A 14,726-nucleotide genomic window follows, 5' to 3' on the forward strand; every position below is an offset into this window, starting at 1 on the left:
GCATTTAGTTTAGTGTTTGCGTTGTGTCGTGTCACTCGAGTCTAAATGTAAAATCACTTCCCTGACTCTCAGCCCTAATCCCGGAAGACATGCAGAGTAAGAGTGACGGGAATCCTGCCAAACGTTGCAACGGGTGTAAAATTGGTCAGTATTATAGAAGAAAATAGAAGAGTGCATAATTGAATATTACTACTACAAAATAATTGACTTTCTCATAAATCACGATTTTTTCTAATGCCTAAATTTGTTTAAGACGGATTTATTTCGAAAATTGTTCATAACGGAAATCCGTTTTGTATAGTTGTTAGCTTCACAAGTGCTTCTTCTTCTGCGGCATCGACCTTGGCTGGTGCAGGATGGCTGGGAAGGCGTGGAGGTCAGCGGTATGTACGGGAAAAATATGTAAACCGTTCATAAGTATTTCAGTAAACGCGTGGCATTGTGTTTTAATTCATCGACTGACGTTCGGCCCGTTGACTGTCGTTCACACATTCAAAGATAGGAAGAAAACCAGAGACAGTCCCAGCCCAGCTAACCTGCTAGGCGCTAACGCATAGGCTACTTGCTTATAGTTACTATAGCAACCTGACTCTGGACTGCTAGCTAATTAGCTAGCATTTAACATAAAGAGGTAGCATTAGCTACGTTTTCTTTTATCAAACATTGTTGTAAAAGTTTGTTTATAGCTTATTGCTCAAGTCGAACTCTTTCTGTTAGTTACAGAATGGCAACATGTCTATATAATGTCCCTCATCTAACGTTACAGATTCTTAATCTACTAAGAAAGTGGGGTTTGTCGCACAGTGGCAAGGATAAAATCAAGGGACAGGATGTAAGTTAAGCCACGTATTACAACACTGACTGTCCTTGCTTCCTTAGGAAAAATGCTTGCTAACAAACTCCCTCAGTAGTAATGCTATTCAAATCTGGAACGGGCATTTTCTTTTGCCATCTTTTCTAAATCGGAGCGCCTTCGCTGTTGCACGTCTGCAGTTTCTGCAATTCAGCTGAGCTGAACTAGCTTATGTACTGTAAGTAATCAGTCGTGTTTCAGAAGTAAAGGTGACCTCTTGCCTCACTTTTCCGATTGGTCATCTACATTCCAACATTTAATTCGCCATATTAGTTGCCATTCCCCTTACTGCAGGCTATTTGCATTTTGAGGTGGGCCTTTCACCCTCAGCCATACGTTAAGCCAAGGCTAATTCATCATTTGACAGTCTTTGGTACCAAAAAGGCAACCGAAAATTGCCTTTTCACGACGGCTAACATGCCCTTTAAGGACTGATAACTCCATCTGGAGTCTCCTTTTCCAGAATGTCCTTTGCAGATTGCTCCCAAAGTCATATCTGTCTTCTGTGTTCAACTAGATATTAGTCCCTTGTGTGTTTCGTGTAATTGTACTGCTTCTCAAGTTCAGATAGGAGGTTTATGGACTGACCAAGGATTTGTACAACAGTATCTGTGTACTATCTTGGGAAAAAAAGCAGTACATTCCAGGTCAGCAGTTACCCAGATCAAGCACTGACAAAACAGGAGAGCACAATTCTTGAATCATTTTTTTCCTACCATTACTCCAGTACGCTCTGCTAAAATCACATTACATCCTAGTTGTTTGTAATGCTTTTCTGTGCGTGTAAAAACCTGGACCTTTTTGACTATCAGGTGTCCTTGGTGGTTGGAGCTTTGAAGAAAGAGTCTCCACGACCCAGGACGTTCACCCGTGGGGTGTGTATATTTTCTCTAAAGCTACAACAATTTTGATCTAACTTACTGACTTAGTGAATCTTGTGTCATTGAACATTATGTGTCTTTGTTGCTCCTCACAGATTCAGACTGTGACTTTAATCCCTGGGGATGGAATTGGTCCGGAAATCTCCAATGCTGTTATGAAGATCTTTGAAGCAGCTGAAGTTAGTTCTGGAGAAGCAGAAAAATAACATTGTTCACCAGAAACATTAACTATCACCAGATAACACTTTATCACTCGAGTACTTTGGAAGCAGTTCGAAACACTCTGGCACTGATAGTCAAGAAACAAAATCTGATCAAATCACAATTAAAGTCTTTAAAATCTAATCTAGTGATTTTGCTGTACCTACACATTTGATCTAGGCACCCATTCAGTGGGAGGAGAGAAATGTTACAGCCATCCAAGGACCAGGGGGCAAGTGGATGATCCCTCCTGATGCCAAAGAATCGATGGACCGGAACAAAATTGGCCTAAAAGGTTCATCTGTTTAAACAGTTTTAGAGATTTGAATTCATCTGTTTAAACAGTTTTAGAGATTTGACTACAAGACCAATAAAATAATTGTATCTTTTGTGTTGGAAAGAGGGTTTGTTCACTACAAACATGGCACATTGATTTAGATCATACCTCTTGAATAATGTGCCTTCGTTTTGTGTTACTAAATCATTTTGAATTACTTAACAATCTACAGGTCCTCTGAAGACACCAATAGCTGCTGGCCATCCATCTATGAACCTGCTGTTGAGGAAAACCTTTGACCTTTATGCCAATGTGCGCCCCTGTGTGTCCATTGAGGGCTACAAGACCCCCTACACTGATGTGAACCTGGTCACCATCAGGGAGAACACTGAGGGAGAGTACAGCGGGATTGAACATGTGGTAAGATGCTTTAACAGCACACTTTATGTCTAGTTATTGCATTTTATTGATTGCAGTTTTGCTCTTTTGACCTTTTGATTATCTCCTCACTGAGTCAACATGTAGGCCTGTTTCTTTTTTCTTAGATCAGAACATTGTATCTCATGGTCTTTTTTTGTTTCCCCAGCAGAGAGACCGTTTTATATTTTAGGAACTGAGTCATTTTGTTCTTGAAATTATTCAAACGCTATTTATAGCTGACAGATTTTACCTGAATCCATCTTGGATTTGTGTATTTTCAGATTGTTGATGGAGTTGTACAGAGTATTAAGCTCATTACAGAGCAAGCCAGCGAGCGCATCGCAGAGTATGCTTTTGAATATGCCAGAAATAATCAGAGGGCCAGTGTTACTGCTGTTCACAAGGCCAATATTATGTAAGTCGTATTCAGTATTCAAATTACGTCATTTGTCATTTTGAAGGTATTTGCTAAAATTAAATGGTCATCCTCATTTGTTTCATAGGCGCATGTCAGATGGGCTTTTCCTCCGAAAGTGCAGAGAGGCTGCCGAAAAGCACAGAAATGTAAAATTCACTGAGATGTACTTGGATACTGTGTGCCTTAATGTAAGTCACAAATATCTTTGTCATGAATTTGATTCATGCATATACATTTTTAGTTGGATAAGAAGCAATGTTTTGTTCAAATTTTTGGCAGTTCTTAATTAATAGAAGCATCATTGTACTTGTTTTTATAGATGGTACAGGATCCCACACAGTTTGATGTGTTAGTGATGCCAAATTTGTATGGCGACATCTTGAGGTAAGATAGATAGCATTTTCTCATTTTCATTTTTTGTGCAACATTGAACCAAATAGCAACATATTTACCTTGTCGTACAGCGAATCCTGCATATTTGTACATGCATGTACACACAGTTGTGCCTTGCGTGATTGTGTTTCAATGTACATGTAGAAATATGTTAAAACCAGGACAGTAGTGCTGACTTGGTGGATTCAACTAGGCAGTGTATTAGCAAAACGTTACTAACCTCTAAAGAAAAGGTCCAAATGTTATGGCAAATATGTGGTGAGGATGCACAATGCAAATAGCACTAACATTATGACAAAATATGTGCCTGTGTAAATTAAATCTAATTATCAAAGTGTAAACATGTGAGTACATATAAAGGTAACTGTATTTGTTTACTGTTACAGTGATCTTTGTGCTGGACTAATTGGAGGTCTTGGAGTCACTCCTAGTGGAAACATTGGCGCCAATGGTGTTGCCATATTTGAGTCGGTATGTCCTTTTTATAGGGTTAGATTCTTTTTTTCTTGAGGTTTTACAACTACTCTCATACCAAACTATAAGCTGTGCGGTAGAAATTCATATGAGATGAGTTCGTGAAGGCACACGAAAGTTTCACCTGTTAGTATTTCTTATCCTTACGGAAATTAGAGTTTTAAGAAATGTCAACCACAACGATGGATTGTGATTAATTCTTCCTGTCAGGTTCATGGAACTGCCCCAGATATAGCAGGAAAAGACATGGCCAACCCCACCGCCTTGCTGCTCAGTGCTGTCATGATGCTGCGGCACATGGGCCTGCATGGCCACGCCAAGAAGATTGAAACTGCCTGCTTTGACACCATTCGAGACAAAAAGGTAATCACCTTTTCAAGAAATGAAGACATGCATTTTTAGTAATATCTCCCCACCCTGATTCATAATGCTTTCTGTGTTCAAGGTTCTAACAAAAGACCTGGGAGGAAACTCAAAGTGCTCAGAATTCACCGAAGCAATATGTCAACGAGTGCAGGATATGAACTAAAAGGAGGCCGATGGGGCCACGAGTTCATTGTTAGGCTATGGATCACTTTATGTCATCATGTCGTATTGTATCTGCACATTTTAAACCAAAATATGTATTTTAAAAAAAGACTCAGGAGTTTGAGATCCTGAATGTTATATTTTTCTCTTTCCATACTGCAATGCACGTCTTAAAACTCTTTACCAACAGTCACTGTATACTGGATGTGATATGCATTTTAATCCAAAACTGTTAAATCTGTGGTAGATATTGTCTTATTTATTGGCTGAATTTGGCCTCTTGTCTAATGTATTTGACACAGTTATTTTGACATTAAAGATAGAATCCATACCGCCATGATCACTTGAGAAACACTCAGTACATTTGTCAACGAATCAAACTCTTCAATTACTGTATGTACTGTGTGTGGATATATTTCATATTCATGTGGCTAAAAATACAGATTGGGGCTTTAATGACTTAATTATAATCAGGCCTCTGTGACAGGAAAGATGTTTTGTACGAAGTCTTTATTGTCATGTCGTACTGTTTTTCCTTCTGCAACTATGGCGAATGTATAAAGAAAAATGAATATTACAGTGACATCAGACTTTTTATCCAGTGTTAAGCAATTTACTCTTGTGAGTGTCAGAAGTCACATCAGCTGCTATGATGATCACCCCTGTGATTAGACTCTTGGTCAAAGCCACCAAATATTTGCACAAAATATGGGGTCAGATCCTGCCATGCAAGTAACTGCAGTGAAAATGAATGGTTGTCAAGAGACATATAAATTAGAAACAAATACTTCACTCATTACAAGATGCATCATATTGGTGTGACTTTGTGAAATTCTCAGTATTGTCATATGAGTCACTATTTAAAACTTACTCTTGGTTTCCTCTTAAATATAATAAAATTAAATCTGATGCCTCTATTATTTATGCATTCTATACACAAGACACAGATATAATTAAATTCAACTCATATCCACAACAATGATGGAATAAGCAAGTTCCACGTGATTTTCATACTAACAGTTACATGGTCATTTCTCTAGGAGTGCAGCATTATTCCTGATAGAGGCTCTCTATGACCTTGCGGTACATCTCTAACACGACAGGGCGACGAAGCTTCATTGTGGGACCTGAAATGAGAAAATATGATGAGCAGTAGTTCAGTGCATCCTGAAAATTGGATGGTTTTTTAATAAAGAATAGAAAGTTTATTCAGCATGGAGTATAATCAATGTGTTAAATTTACCCAGCTCTCCTCCAGACACAGAAAAGTCCTTTCTGAGAATAGTCCACTTCTGTATGCGCTGGGCATTGGAGATGGCTGCAGAGTTGACTCTGTTGATTCCTTCTTGAATCACGCGGTACACTTCTTTGTCTTTTCCTCCAATGATGTCAGACACTGTGGTTGCCTGGCTGCCGAGCTGTTTGCAAAACTCCACCGCCTCCGTGCTGAGCTCCTCTGTTGGCTCCGTGGTTTCCGTGTCGCTACAACACTGGAAAGCAGAATTTGAATTCCTGGAATCTTGTATATTTCTTCATAAATCATGACTAATTGTGAAAATGACAGTTTCCCCTCATTTGCACTTCCTGGTTTGTTGCACATCTATCTAGGGAGTTCGACAATAAGTACAACACATGAACACAAGGCTAGAATACAACAGTTGAATTTTTGGCATGGAAAACAGTATTTGAAAGAATTAATTAAACATAAAGGCACTGTATACTGCAGGTGTACTGCTCTTTATGTGCACACTGCTGCTGCATAATGTTCATTATGTCACATATGTGACGAGTTCATCATGCACAGATTTATTTGCAAAGACAGTTACATAAAGGGACTTTATACAGGATATGTCAAGATTACAGTAGCTATTTGCATACTCTATATAAAAACTAAATAAAGTTACCTTTAAGGTCAAAAGCATTGACAAGAATTTCCTCTTGTCCCCTATGAGCATGGCATTGCTGATGATGGGTAGCTCCTTCTTCACTGCTTCCTCTATGGGAACAGGGGGGACATTCTCCCCTCCAGCTGTAATGATCAACTCTGGATAGAGAGAGAGGGCACGTTGACATTAGGGCTGTTTGTGACTTATGACAAGGATAATGAATCTACAATCTATCTACATGCACTCAGGTGTGAGTCTGTGGTGACCTAAGACAAGCAGTTTTCTCAGATAGCTCTACCTTTTATTCTCCCTGTGATGTACAAGAAACCCTCTTCGTCGATCCTCCCCAGGTCTCCAGAATGCAGCCATCCGTCTTCATCCAAAGCTTCTCTCGTTTTGTCCTCCATATTGAGGAAACCCATGAAAATGTTACGTCCCCAAAAGCAGATTTCTCCTGTCCCCTCAGAGTCTATATTGGCCATTTTGTACCGACAGCCGGGCACCACCTTACCGCAGCTTTGTCAGAGAAAAGATTTGTTCATATCATTTAATATTCACAGCACTTAAGCATAACAAATTTTAAATGTTATGATTGTTGACTTTCTACCTCGGTAGTTTGTAAGCTTTGGGTCCTGACATGAAGTGAGGTCCCGTGCTCTCACTCATGCCATATGCCTCATACAACCAGATATTCAAGCTCAGGAAAAACTGCACTGTTTCACTGCTGATTGGTGCAGCTCCAGAGAAGAACTTCTGACAGCAAGACAGGCCCAGCTCAGCCCGGAGCCTCTTCAGCACAAGGCTGTCGGCCAGGGAGAAGAGAAACGGTCTCTCCTCATCCCTGAAAACATCAGCAGAAATTTGAATCATCTATCTGCAAAAATGCATTCATGGAAGTTGTTCTGAGGGTCATTTATATTCTTTCAGCAGCTCTTACTTTTGCATACACTTTTGATTGGCTCTCAGACTGACTGACATTGCCCATGTCACCAGTTTCTTTTTCACATATCCACACTCACTAATTCCCTGTTTTATCTTCTCCATCATCTTCTCCCATACCCGCGGGACGCCCATGTGGGATGTTGGACAAACTTCTCGCAGTGTTGTTACCAGGCTTCCCTACAACCCATGTAGTACAGAAAGATCTTGAAGGCAATGTCCCAGAAATTTGTATCAAATACTTCTAACTTTTTTGGGAGGTCTGGAGCAACAATTGCTTATCATTTCATTAAGTAAAAGTCTGTTTGATGAAAAACTGCTTTGTGCCATCCAGGCCTCTCCATTTACCTTCAAGGCATCTGGCTGTGCAAAGTATACCAGCTCACCCCACTGGATGGCTGTCCAGAGATCATAGATCTGAGCGGCAATGTGGCTGAGAGGCAGGTAGCTCACAAGCGACTCCTGTTTAGTGTCGGCCGGCTGCATGTCCCCGGCCCTGCTGGCGTGATTGGCAGTCCATGTGATCTGAATATTAATCACAGATTTAGATAGAAGCCTTGGTTACTTTTTTGTCTTTTTTTCTGTGTTTTTTTTTGCAACCGCTTGCATATAGGTACAGTTAGTGCAGCTTAACAGTAGTCACATGAACGCTTACATTGTCATGGCTGAGCATGACTCCCTTCGGCTTGCCTGTGGTGCCAGAGGTGTAGATCAGGACGCAGCATTGGTTGGCTCTCTGGCTGCTGATGATGTCATCCAGTGCTTTCTCAGAAACATCGAGACCCTGCTCCATGAACTCCTCCCACTGTCCCAAAACAGCAACATGCGCCGTCATAGCCCGAGCTCTGCAGGCACTGTGATCTGTATCATTTCATGTGGTGTCAGAACTTACAGAGTAAAGACTGGAGGTCTTCTGTTGAGGCAGTCCAGTGTACTGCACTATGGCTTTCAAATGGGGTAGTCTGTCACGAATCTACAGTATCAAGAGTGAGAAATTTACCACAGCATGTTTTACGTGTGTGTAAAGACCTTTATATATTCGAGTAACAATACCTGCAGGATTTTTTCCAGTTGCTTTTGGTTTTCCACCATGATAATGTTGGCTTTAGAGTCACTAGCCACATACTGGCAAGCTTCAGGCGAGTTTGTGGCATAAATTCCTGTCATTATCCCCCTGCAGGAAGAATACAGATCATTATAGAACAGCAAGAGCAACAACAGTAACAACTGCACAGTGCACTTTATACATATAAGGCTGACTCAGGCCAGTATTTAGTGTGATGCAAGTCTGGTTGTTGTTGCTGTGGCATGTGTCTTTCTCACCCTGCCATGATGGCACCGACTGCAGAGAAGAACCATTCTGCTGAATTGAATCCTAGTATTGCCACTCCGTGGAATCGCTCTAAACCAAGCTGCACACATTAACAAACCTTTTTGTCTTTTCTTTTTTGCAAATCTGACAATTGATAGTACTCAGTAATTGTCAGTTAGTATGCACTACAGACAATACATTCTCTTTTAGCATAATATACCTTCATAAAGCTCTTGGCTGCTCTTTGGCAGAACTGATAATACTCTAAGAAGGTTATCTTTTCCCATCTGTTGTTCTTCTTGCTGGCAAGTGCATACATGTTTCCATATTTTTCAACTGAGGCTTTGAACATTTGGTGAACTGTGACAGGTTCCTCCGGACATCCCTCTTCTGTTCTCAGTCTTACTGAGCCTTTAGCATCCGTGGTCCAAAGAGAATGAGCTGGAGCAAGAGGTGTGCCTGCAAGCTCCTCTTCTATGTTTTTCTTTCCTGAGACAAGAGAGAAAGCAAAACCTGAAAAACATATCTAGTTCTTCGCTCAAAGGTGTAAAAGCCATGTCTGTGGCCATATTAGTGTTATTCAGAATGAGGAGGGTGTACAGATGAAGGATTTCCACCACTATCCCAGCAACACAGTGGACGTCCTCTCATTCAGCAGACCCATGTGCTCAAAACTCACCTACAGAGGCATGTTCTTCACTATCTGTCTGCTCGTGTGCCATAGACTCCTGAACACTGAAACACACAGAGTAAACATGGGCTCCAAACAGTTCATAAATACACTCCACCCTCACACTGTGGGCTGCTGTTCTCATTTCATCACATGGGTCTAATTTCCAGCCGCATTGTTTATCCAACACAATGTCAGGCTTTTGGCTCAGCTAAAGCCCCCTTGCTTTGTTTGACAGAATATATTCAATGAAAGCTGAAAAGACAGTTCACTCTCACCTAGTAAAGCTTTTATATTCATATATTTTGTTTGATTTAATCAAAGCATTCGGAAGTAAAGGTTGCAAACCTACATCACAAAATACTCAGCAAACTGCTAAGTCAGAGTGCATTGACTTTTAGCTCCCATTCATTATCTTTATATTCACATAGTGGTGGCAGAGAGCCATTTTAATACATTAAAACTTATGCCACAGAGATGTTAGATGAATTGTTAACTTCTGTTTACAAGTATTAGTCTGATGAGACAACAGTGTCTCCTCATTCTCTAGATGAAACTAAAAAACTAAAATGTTACATTTTTCTTACCCTTTCTCAAGCCGATCATCTCCTTTCTCTTCATCAGGAAATTCCATATTGCCTGTGTGGTAGTCCTGGTCGTGTGGCTTCAGGTTTTATAAAACCAAGCCTCTGGATTTGCTCAAATGAGACACTTTTCAATATTTTTCTTGCTTGATGAGTGCACCCTTTAATAGCATGTATTTTTCAGGAACTAGGAAACTAAAAAGACATGTAGTGTTGAGCTGCATGGAGTCGGCAGTGGTTGCAAAACAAGTCAGAAAGTCCACGTGTGGACTGCATTGGACCGATCGCTCATGACCATGTCCAGAATTTAAATTAGCTCAATCTTTTCATATGTAAAACAGTGTGATTATAGTCTTCCCTTACATCTTACACAGAAAGGTAAAACCCAAATCATAACAATACTACACTTTCAATTTTGACTGAGGTTATGTATCTGATGGAGATTATGATAGGATGAGATTTGAGTTTAGTATTCCAAAGGTTGACCTGTTATGTTTGTATGGCTCCTACACAGATGATCTCAGCTTCCTGTGGTCTTAAGCCAGTAAGCAACATCTTCATTTTGGACTTAGGCAACCATCATTGCAATTATTGGTTATTTCCAGTTCTGTCCCTTTAGCCAAATGTATCCAAAGAGTACTAGATAATAAACAAATAGCAGTGCCAAGCCAAAGTACATATTCTTATACAGATGGTAATATTGTATTTTTTTTTTTTTTTTATTTATTTTATTTTATTTTTTTTACTCCACTACATTTATTTGATTGCTTCAGTTACTTATTATGGAATTATTAATACCGGATTTAGACCACAAATAAATTGTGATGTATTATTGTAGATGAAGCTACCCAGCATAAAAAATACTCCAAATTAGCCCCACCTTCACCAGCTGCACCATTACCACATGAATGCATCATTTCAGAAAATATTCTGAAATGGGACATTCTGTGTAATGAATACTCTACTTTTGGTACTTTAAGTGCATTTTGCTGCAAGTGAGCTGTTTTTGAAGGCAGGACTTAAGCCAAAGATATCCCACCATTGCTAGATCCACACTTTTATCAACAATATACCAAATTTAGGCAATTTTTACTAATAACATGTGAGGATACGCAGGAAGCTCATGCAGCTTCTTCTCTCCCCGCTCCTCCCTCTCCCTTCCTCGTGCCTTTTTCGCTCGTGTCCAGCCAACGAAACTTCCGGCCCCTTCTTCCCAGAGCCCTCCAGAAAGTTCTTCGCTGTGAAGCGGCTATAAGAACCAGCCATCTTCTTTCACCAGTCTCGGAGATAGTCGAGTGAGAGCCAGGCCAGTAGTAACACCAGGTGAGTTAGTACATTATTCTGGAATTTGAAGGAATATTTAGCGATGCGGAACTTAAATGCAAGCGGTTTCATTCAAGCTTAATGTGAGATCAGCCGGTAACGTTTTAGCCTGTGGTTGATAGAGTTTAATGTCCACACGTGGTGCAGGTGGTGCGTTTGAGTCGCAGTTATGCCACTTTATTCTAGCCATGTGTTAACGTTATTTCTGTCAATTTCAGGTCAGGTTTATATGACGCTCTCGCTAATGTAAACTTTGTTGTTGGTTATGGTTGCTAACGTTATTGAGTTATCTGGCTACCAAGCTAACTGTAGCATTCGCTCCTAAACGCTAACCTCTTGGACAAAATAGTAAGTGACAGCTTTATGTAACATGCTAATGTTTTAGCTAGATCGTCACCATGGTTCACGAAACCGGCTACTACGATCTCCTGGGTGTTGACCCCAAAGCCTCACCGGAGGAACTCAAGAAAGCCTACAGGAAACTCGCCTTAAAATATCACCCCGACAAGAACCCCAATGAAGGAGAGAAGGTGAGTCAGCTCCATATGGCGTCGGGGACCCCTGCGCTGGCCCTGCAGCTGTTTATGGGCTGGTGGAAATGCCCTGTCTAATTTTAAACTGTACGCTTCGTTGAACTGACAGCGCGAACCTTCTGGAAAGATCTAGTCGCGCCTCCTGCGCTGAAGTACAGGAAGATTAGCCTTCACTGTGCTGAAGTGATTCAGGCTCAAAGAGCAGGAGGTTGGGAAATTGTAACGTTTGAAATTAATTTAATCATGCAGCCATTCACTGTCCTTGTTGATTTTGATATGTCTCAACAGTTAAGGCCTCATTCGGCTCCTGTCATTCAGTGTCAAATCAAAAAATCAAATTATAAAATGTGCCTAAAATGTACATTCAGTAATTCTAATGTAGATTATAGGTCAGGAAAGATTACATTTATATCGGTCTTCAAACACTTGCTGGCAGTGGTGGAAAGTACTTTTACCCAAGATAGATGGATAGATACTTTATTCATCCCCAAAGGCAATTCACAAGTTCCAGCATATTCCACACATTTTAAGTAAAAGGCATGCAATAAATAATCTAAAAGCAGAGCAACCAAAGGATTAAAAGTTAAAAGTAAAAATGTCCACATGTCCAGTGCAAACAAAATTAAAAGTAAAGATGTCGAATTAAAAGATGTCAAATGCATGAGTATTTTTGTTATGTGCTACTTGTGCAAATACTGCACTCATTACTTAAGTTACTAGTTACTTTTCATACCCTTCCAGTTTTGGGAGAAGCATGTATCCACAAATTTGGTAATTTTGAATTTGCATTTTTCTAATGAATTGAAGGAGCAGGTGTTCCTTTATGGCCTGAGAAAATTTTCCTATTTCTTGAGCCAAATTATTTAAAAAATCTCATTTGATTAGCTGGAATTCATTCACACAAAGCAAATGGGACTATTTTGCTTGACTTTTTGGAGATGCATGGCTGTCACAGGACAGTGATGCTACAATATATGAGGATCTTAAAGAATATGATGCATTTATGTAGATTACACTACCCAAATTGGCTCAGCATTTCACAACATACGCAGTAAGGCAGCAGTAATATAATCCAAAAGTGCATATACATATGTACTTTTACTCTAAGTAAATTTTGCTGGCTGTGGGACTCTTAGTTGTACTTTATTATTTTCACAGTGTGGTATAGCTACTTTTGAGATCATGTCAAATAATGTGTTTTGTTTGATTTCCACAGTTCAAGCTCATATCTCAAGCATATGAGGTGCTGTCGAATCCAGAGAAGAGAGACTTGTATGATCAAGGAGGAGAACAAGCAATCAAAGAGGGAGGCATGGGTGGAGGCTCTTCCCCAATGGACATTTTCAACATGTTCTTTGGAGGTGGAGGAAGGATGCAGAGAGAGAGGAAAGGTAAGTTGTATTTTATCACAGGTCAAGTAATGGAGCAGCAGGCTCCTGTACCTATACCTTAGTAACTTTCCAATTTACATGCATCTGCTTCTCCTGTAGGGAAGAATGTTGTCCACCAGCTTAGTGTTACACTCGAGGAGATGTACAACGGCTCCACCAGGAAGCTCGGACTTCAGAAAAATGTAATTTGTGAAAAATGTGATGGTACGTACTGTTAATTATTTTAATCCTATATATAATGAAAATGTTTCAGAAGTTCAGTAAATGACATTATCCTGTTTGTTACAGGCTATGGTGGCAAGAAAGGTGCCTTGGAGAAATGCTCAAATTGCAAAGGTAAAGGCGTACAAATCAGGGTGCAGCAGATTGGTCCAGGCATGATTCAGCAGACCCAAAGCATATGTGCAGAGTGCCAGGGACAGGGCGAGAAATTTAACTCAAAAGACCGCTGCAAGAACTGCAATGGACACAAAGTGGAGCGCAAGAAGAAAATTCTTGAAGTTAACATTGACAAAGGTATGTTTGTTTAGTTTACCTCCCCATATTTAAAAAGAAAAAGTTACTTGTGTAAGTGGGTTTTTGCAAACTAAAGATAAATGTGTTGTGCAGGTATGAAAGATGGTCAGAGAATTACATTCAATGGAGAAGGTGACCAGGAACCTGGACTGGAGCCCGGGGATGTAATCATTGTGCTGGATCAGAAGGATCACCCTGTTTTCCAGAGACAAGACGATAATTTGTTGATGAAGATGAACATTAAACTTGTTGAGGCCCTGTGTGGTTTCAAGAAGACCATTCAAACATTAGACGGCAGAATGCTCATCATCACCTCACAGCCAGGTAGTTGACTGGGATCAGTTGGTCTCCTGTGCTGGCTTGTTTTTTTTTTTTTTTTTTTTTAATATTTGTAATTCAGATTTCATGAACGTCTGTCTTTTTTTATCAACAGGTGAAGTCATAGAGCATGGTGACATCAAATGTGTTCAGAATGAGGGCATGCCAATGTACAGGAATCCTTATGAAAAGGGACAACTTACTGTTCATTTCCAGGTAAGAACATTATTGCAAAATATTTCACCAGTGTGACACAACTCTGGATTTAAATCTCATCAGTCTCTTAATTATAATTTATCCCGCAGGTGGAATTCCCAGAGAAACACTGGCTACCAGAGCATCTCATGTTCCAGCTGGAAAGACTGCTTCCTCCTAGGGAGGATGTGATGATAACCGATGACATGGAGGAGGTGGATCTCTGTGAGGTTGACGTGCAGGCACAACAGAGAGGCTACAGTAGGCAAGCTTATGAGGAAGATGAGGAGGGTCCCAGAGGTGGAGTGCAATGTCAGACACAGTGATCAAAATGTGTGATGTGGCAGAAAATATGTTATAGAGCATGTGAGGGTTTCTTGTTGTTGATTTGAGTTTCCAGGGACACAAATATGCAAGTGGACCTCAATCTATCAAAACTGTATTTTGGTGTTATGTCTCCTCTGTTCTCTATTTAAGATCTGTGTCTTTTATATGGATGTTTTCCTAAAAAATGCTTTCATTTAATCAGACTCCTATGCTTTCTGTGAAGGTAACTGCAGTCATGACAAAATGTTTCGCTTATTTCTCAATAAAAGTCCCAGAAAGCCTGAACT

At 40.2% G+C, this 14,726-nt stretch overlaps 3 protein-coding genes across 4 annotated transcripts; 2 read left to right on the forward strand and 1 right to left on the reverse strand.

Moving 5' to 3' along the window:
- The first annotated feature begins 309 nt into the window (after positions 1-309).
- On the forward strand, positions 310-5,362 carry idh3a (isocitrate dehydrogenase (NAD(+)) 3 catalytic subunit alpha). Of its 2 annotated transcripts, XM_070971520.1 has the most exons (12): positions 326-383; positions 767-832; positions 1,666-1,728; positions 1,830-1,913; positions 2,116-2,230; positions 2,445-2,632; positions 2,914-3,047; positions 3,136-3,238; positions 3,370-3,434; positions 3,830-3,914; positions 4,128-4,280; positions 4,363-5,362. In XM_070971520.1, exons 1-12 carry the CDS (start codon positions 357-359, stop codon positions 4,444-4,446), a joined length of 1,167 nt encoding a protein of 388 aa, XP_070827621.1. In that variant the 5' UTR covers positions 326-356; the 3' UTR covers positions 4,447-5,362. The 2 variants fall into 2 exon arrangements, with proteins under 2 accessions (XP_070827622.1, XP_070827621.1); XM_070971521.1 differs by lacking the exon at positions 767-832 and having other exon boundaries at positions 310-383.
- Positions 4,939-10,195, reverse strand: acsbg1 (acyl-CoA synthetase bubblegum family member 1). The gene is made up of 14 exons (XM_070971519.1): positions 9,840-10,195; positions 9,262-9,317; positions 8,803-9,071; positions 8,594-8,682; positions 8,324-8,444; positions 8,163-8,243; positions 7,926-8,075; positions 7,619-7,795; positions 7,269-7,450; positions 6,939-7,172; positions 6,630-6,847; positions 6,350-6,489; positions 5,689-5,935; positions 4,939-5,572 (listed from the first exon to the last, which is right to left on the reverse strand). The coding sequence occupies exons 1-14, from the start codon at positions 9,884-9,886 to the stop codon at positions 5,496-5,498; spliced, it is 2,088 nt and encodes a 695-aa protein (XP_070827620.1). The 5' UTR covers positions 9,887-10,195; the 3' UTR covers positions 4,939-5,495.
- Positions 10,196-11,061: 866 nt separating this feature from the next.
- Positions 11,062-14,725, forward strand: dnaja (DnaJ heat shock protein family (Hsp40) member A). The gene is made up of 8 exons (XM_070972761.1): positions 11,062-11,159; positions 11,549-11,689; positions 12,909-13,083; positions 13,183-13,287; positions 13,372-13,599; positions 13,693-13,923; positions 14,033-14,133; positions 14,223-14,725. The coding sequence occupies exons 2-8, from the start codon at positions 11,558-11,560 to the stop codon at positions 14,436-14,438; spliced, it is 1,188 nt and encodes a 395-aa protein (XP_070828862.1). The 5' UTR covers positions 11,062-11,159; positions 11,549-11,557; the 3' UTR covers positions 14,439-14,725.
- Position 14,726: the final 1 nt, after the last annotated feature.

The sequence above is a fragment of the Chaetodon trifascialis genome, chromosome 10 (assembly GCF_039877785.1).
Source record: "Chaetodon trifascialis isolate fChaTrf1 chromosome 10, fChaTrf1.hap1, whole genome shotgun sequence".
Lineage (NCBI taxonomy): Eukaryota > Metazoa > Chordata > Actinopteri > Chaetodontiformes > Chaetodontidae > Chaetodon > Chaetodon trifascialis.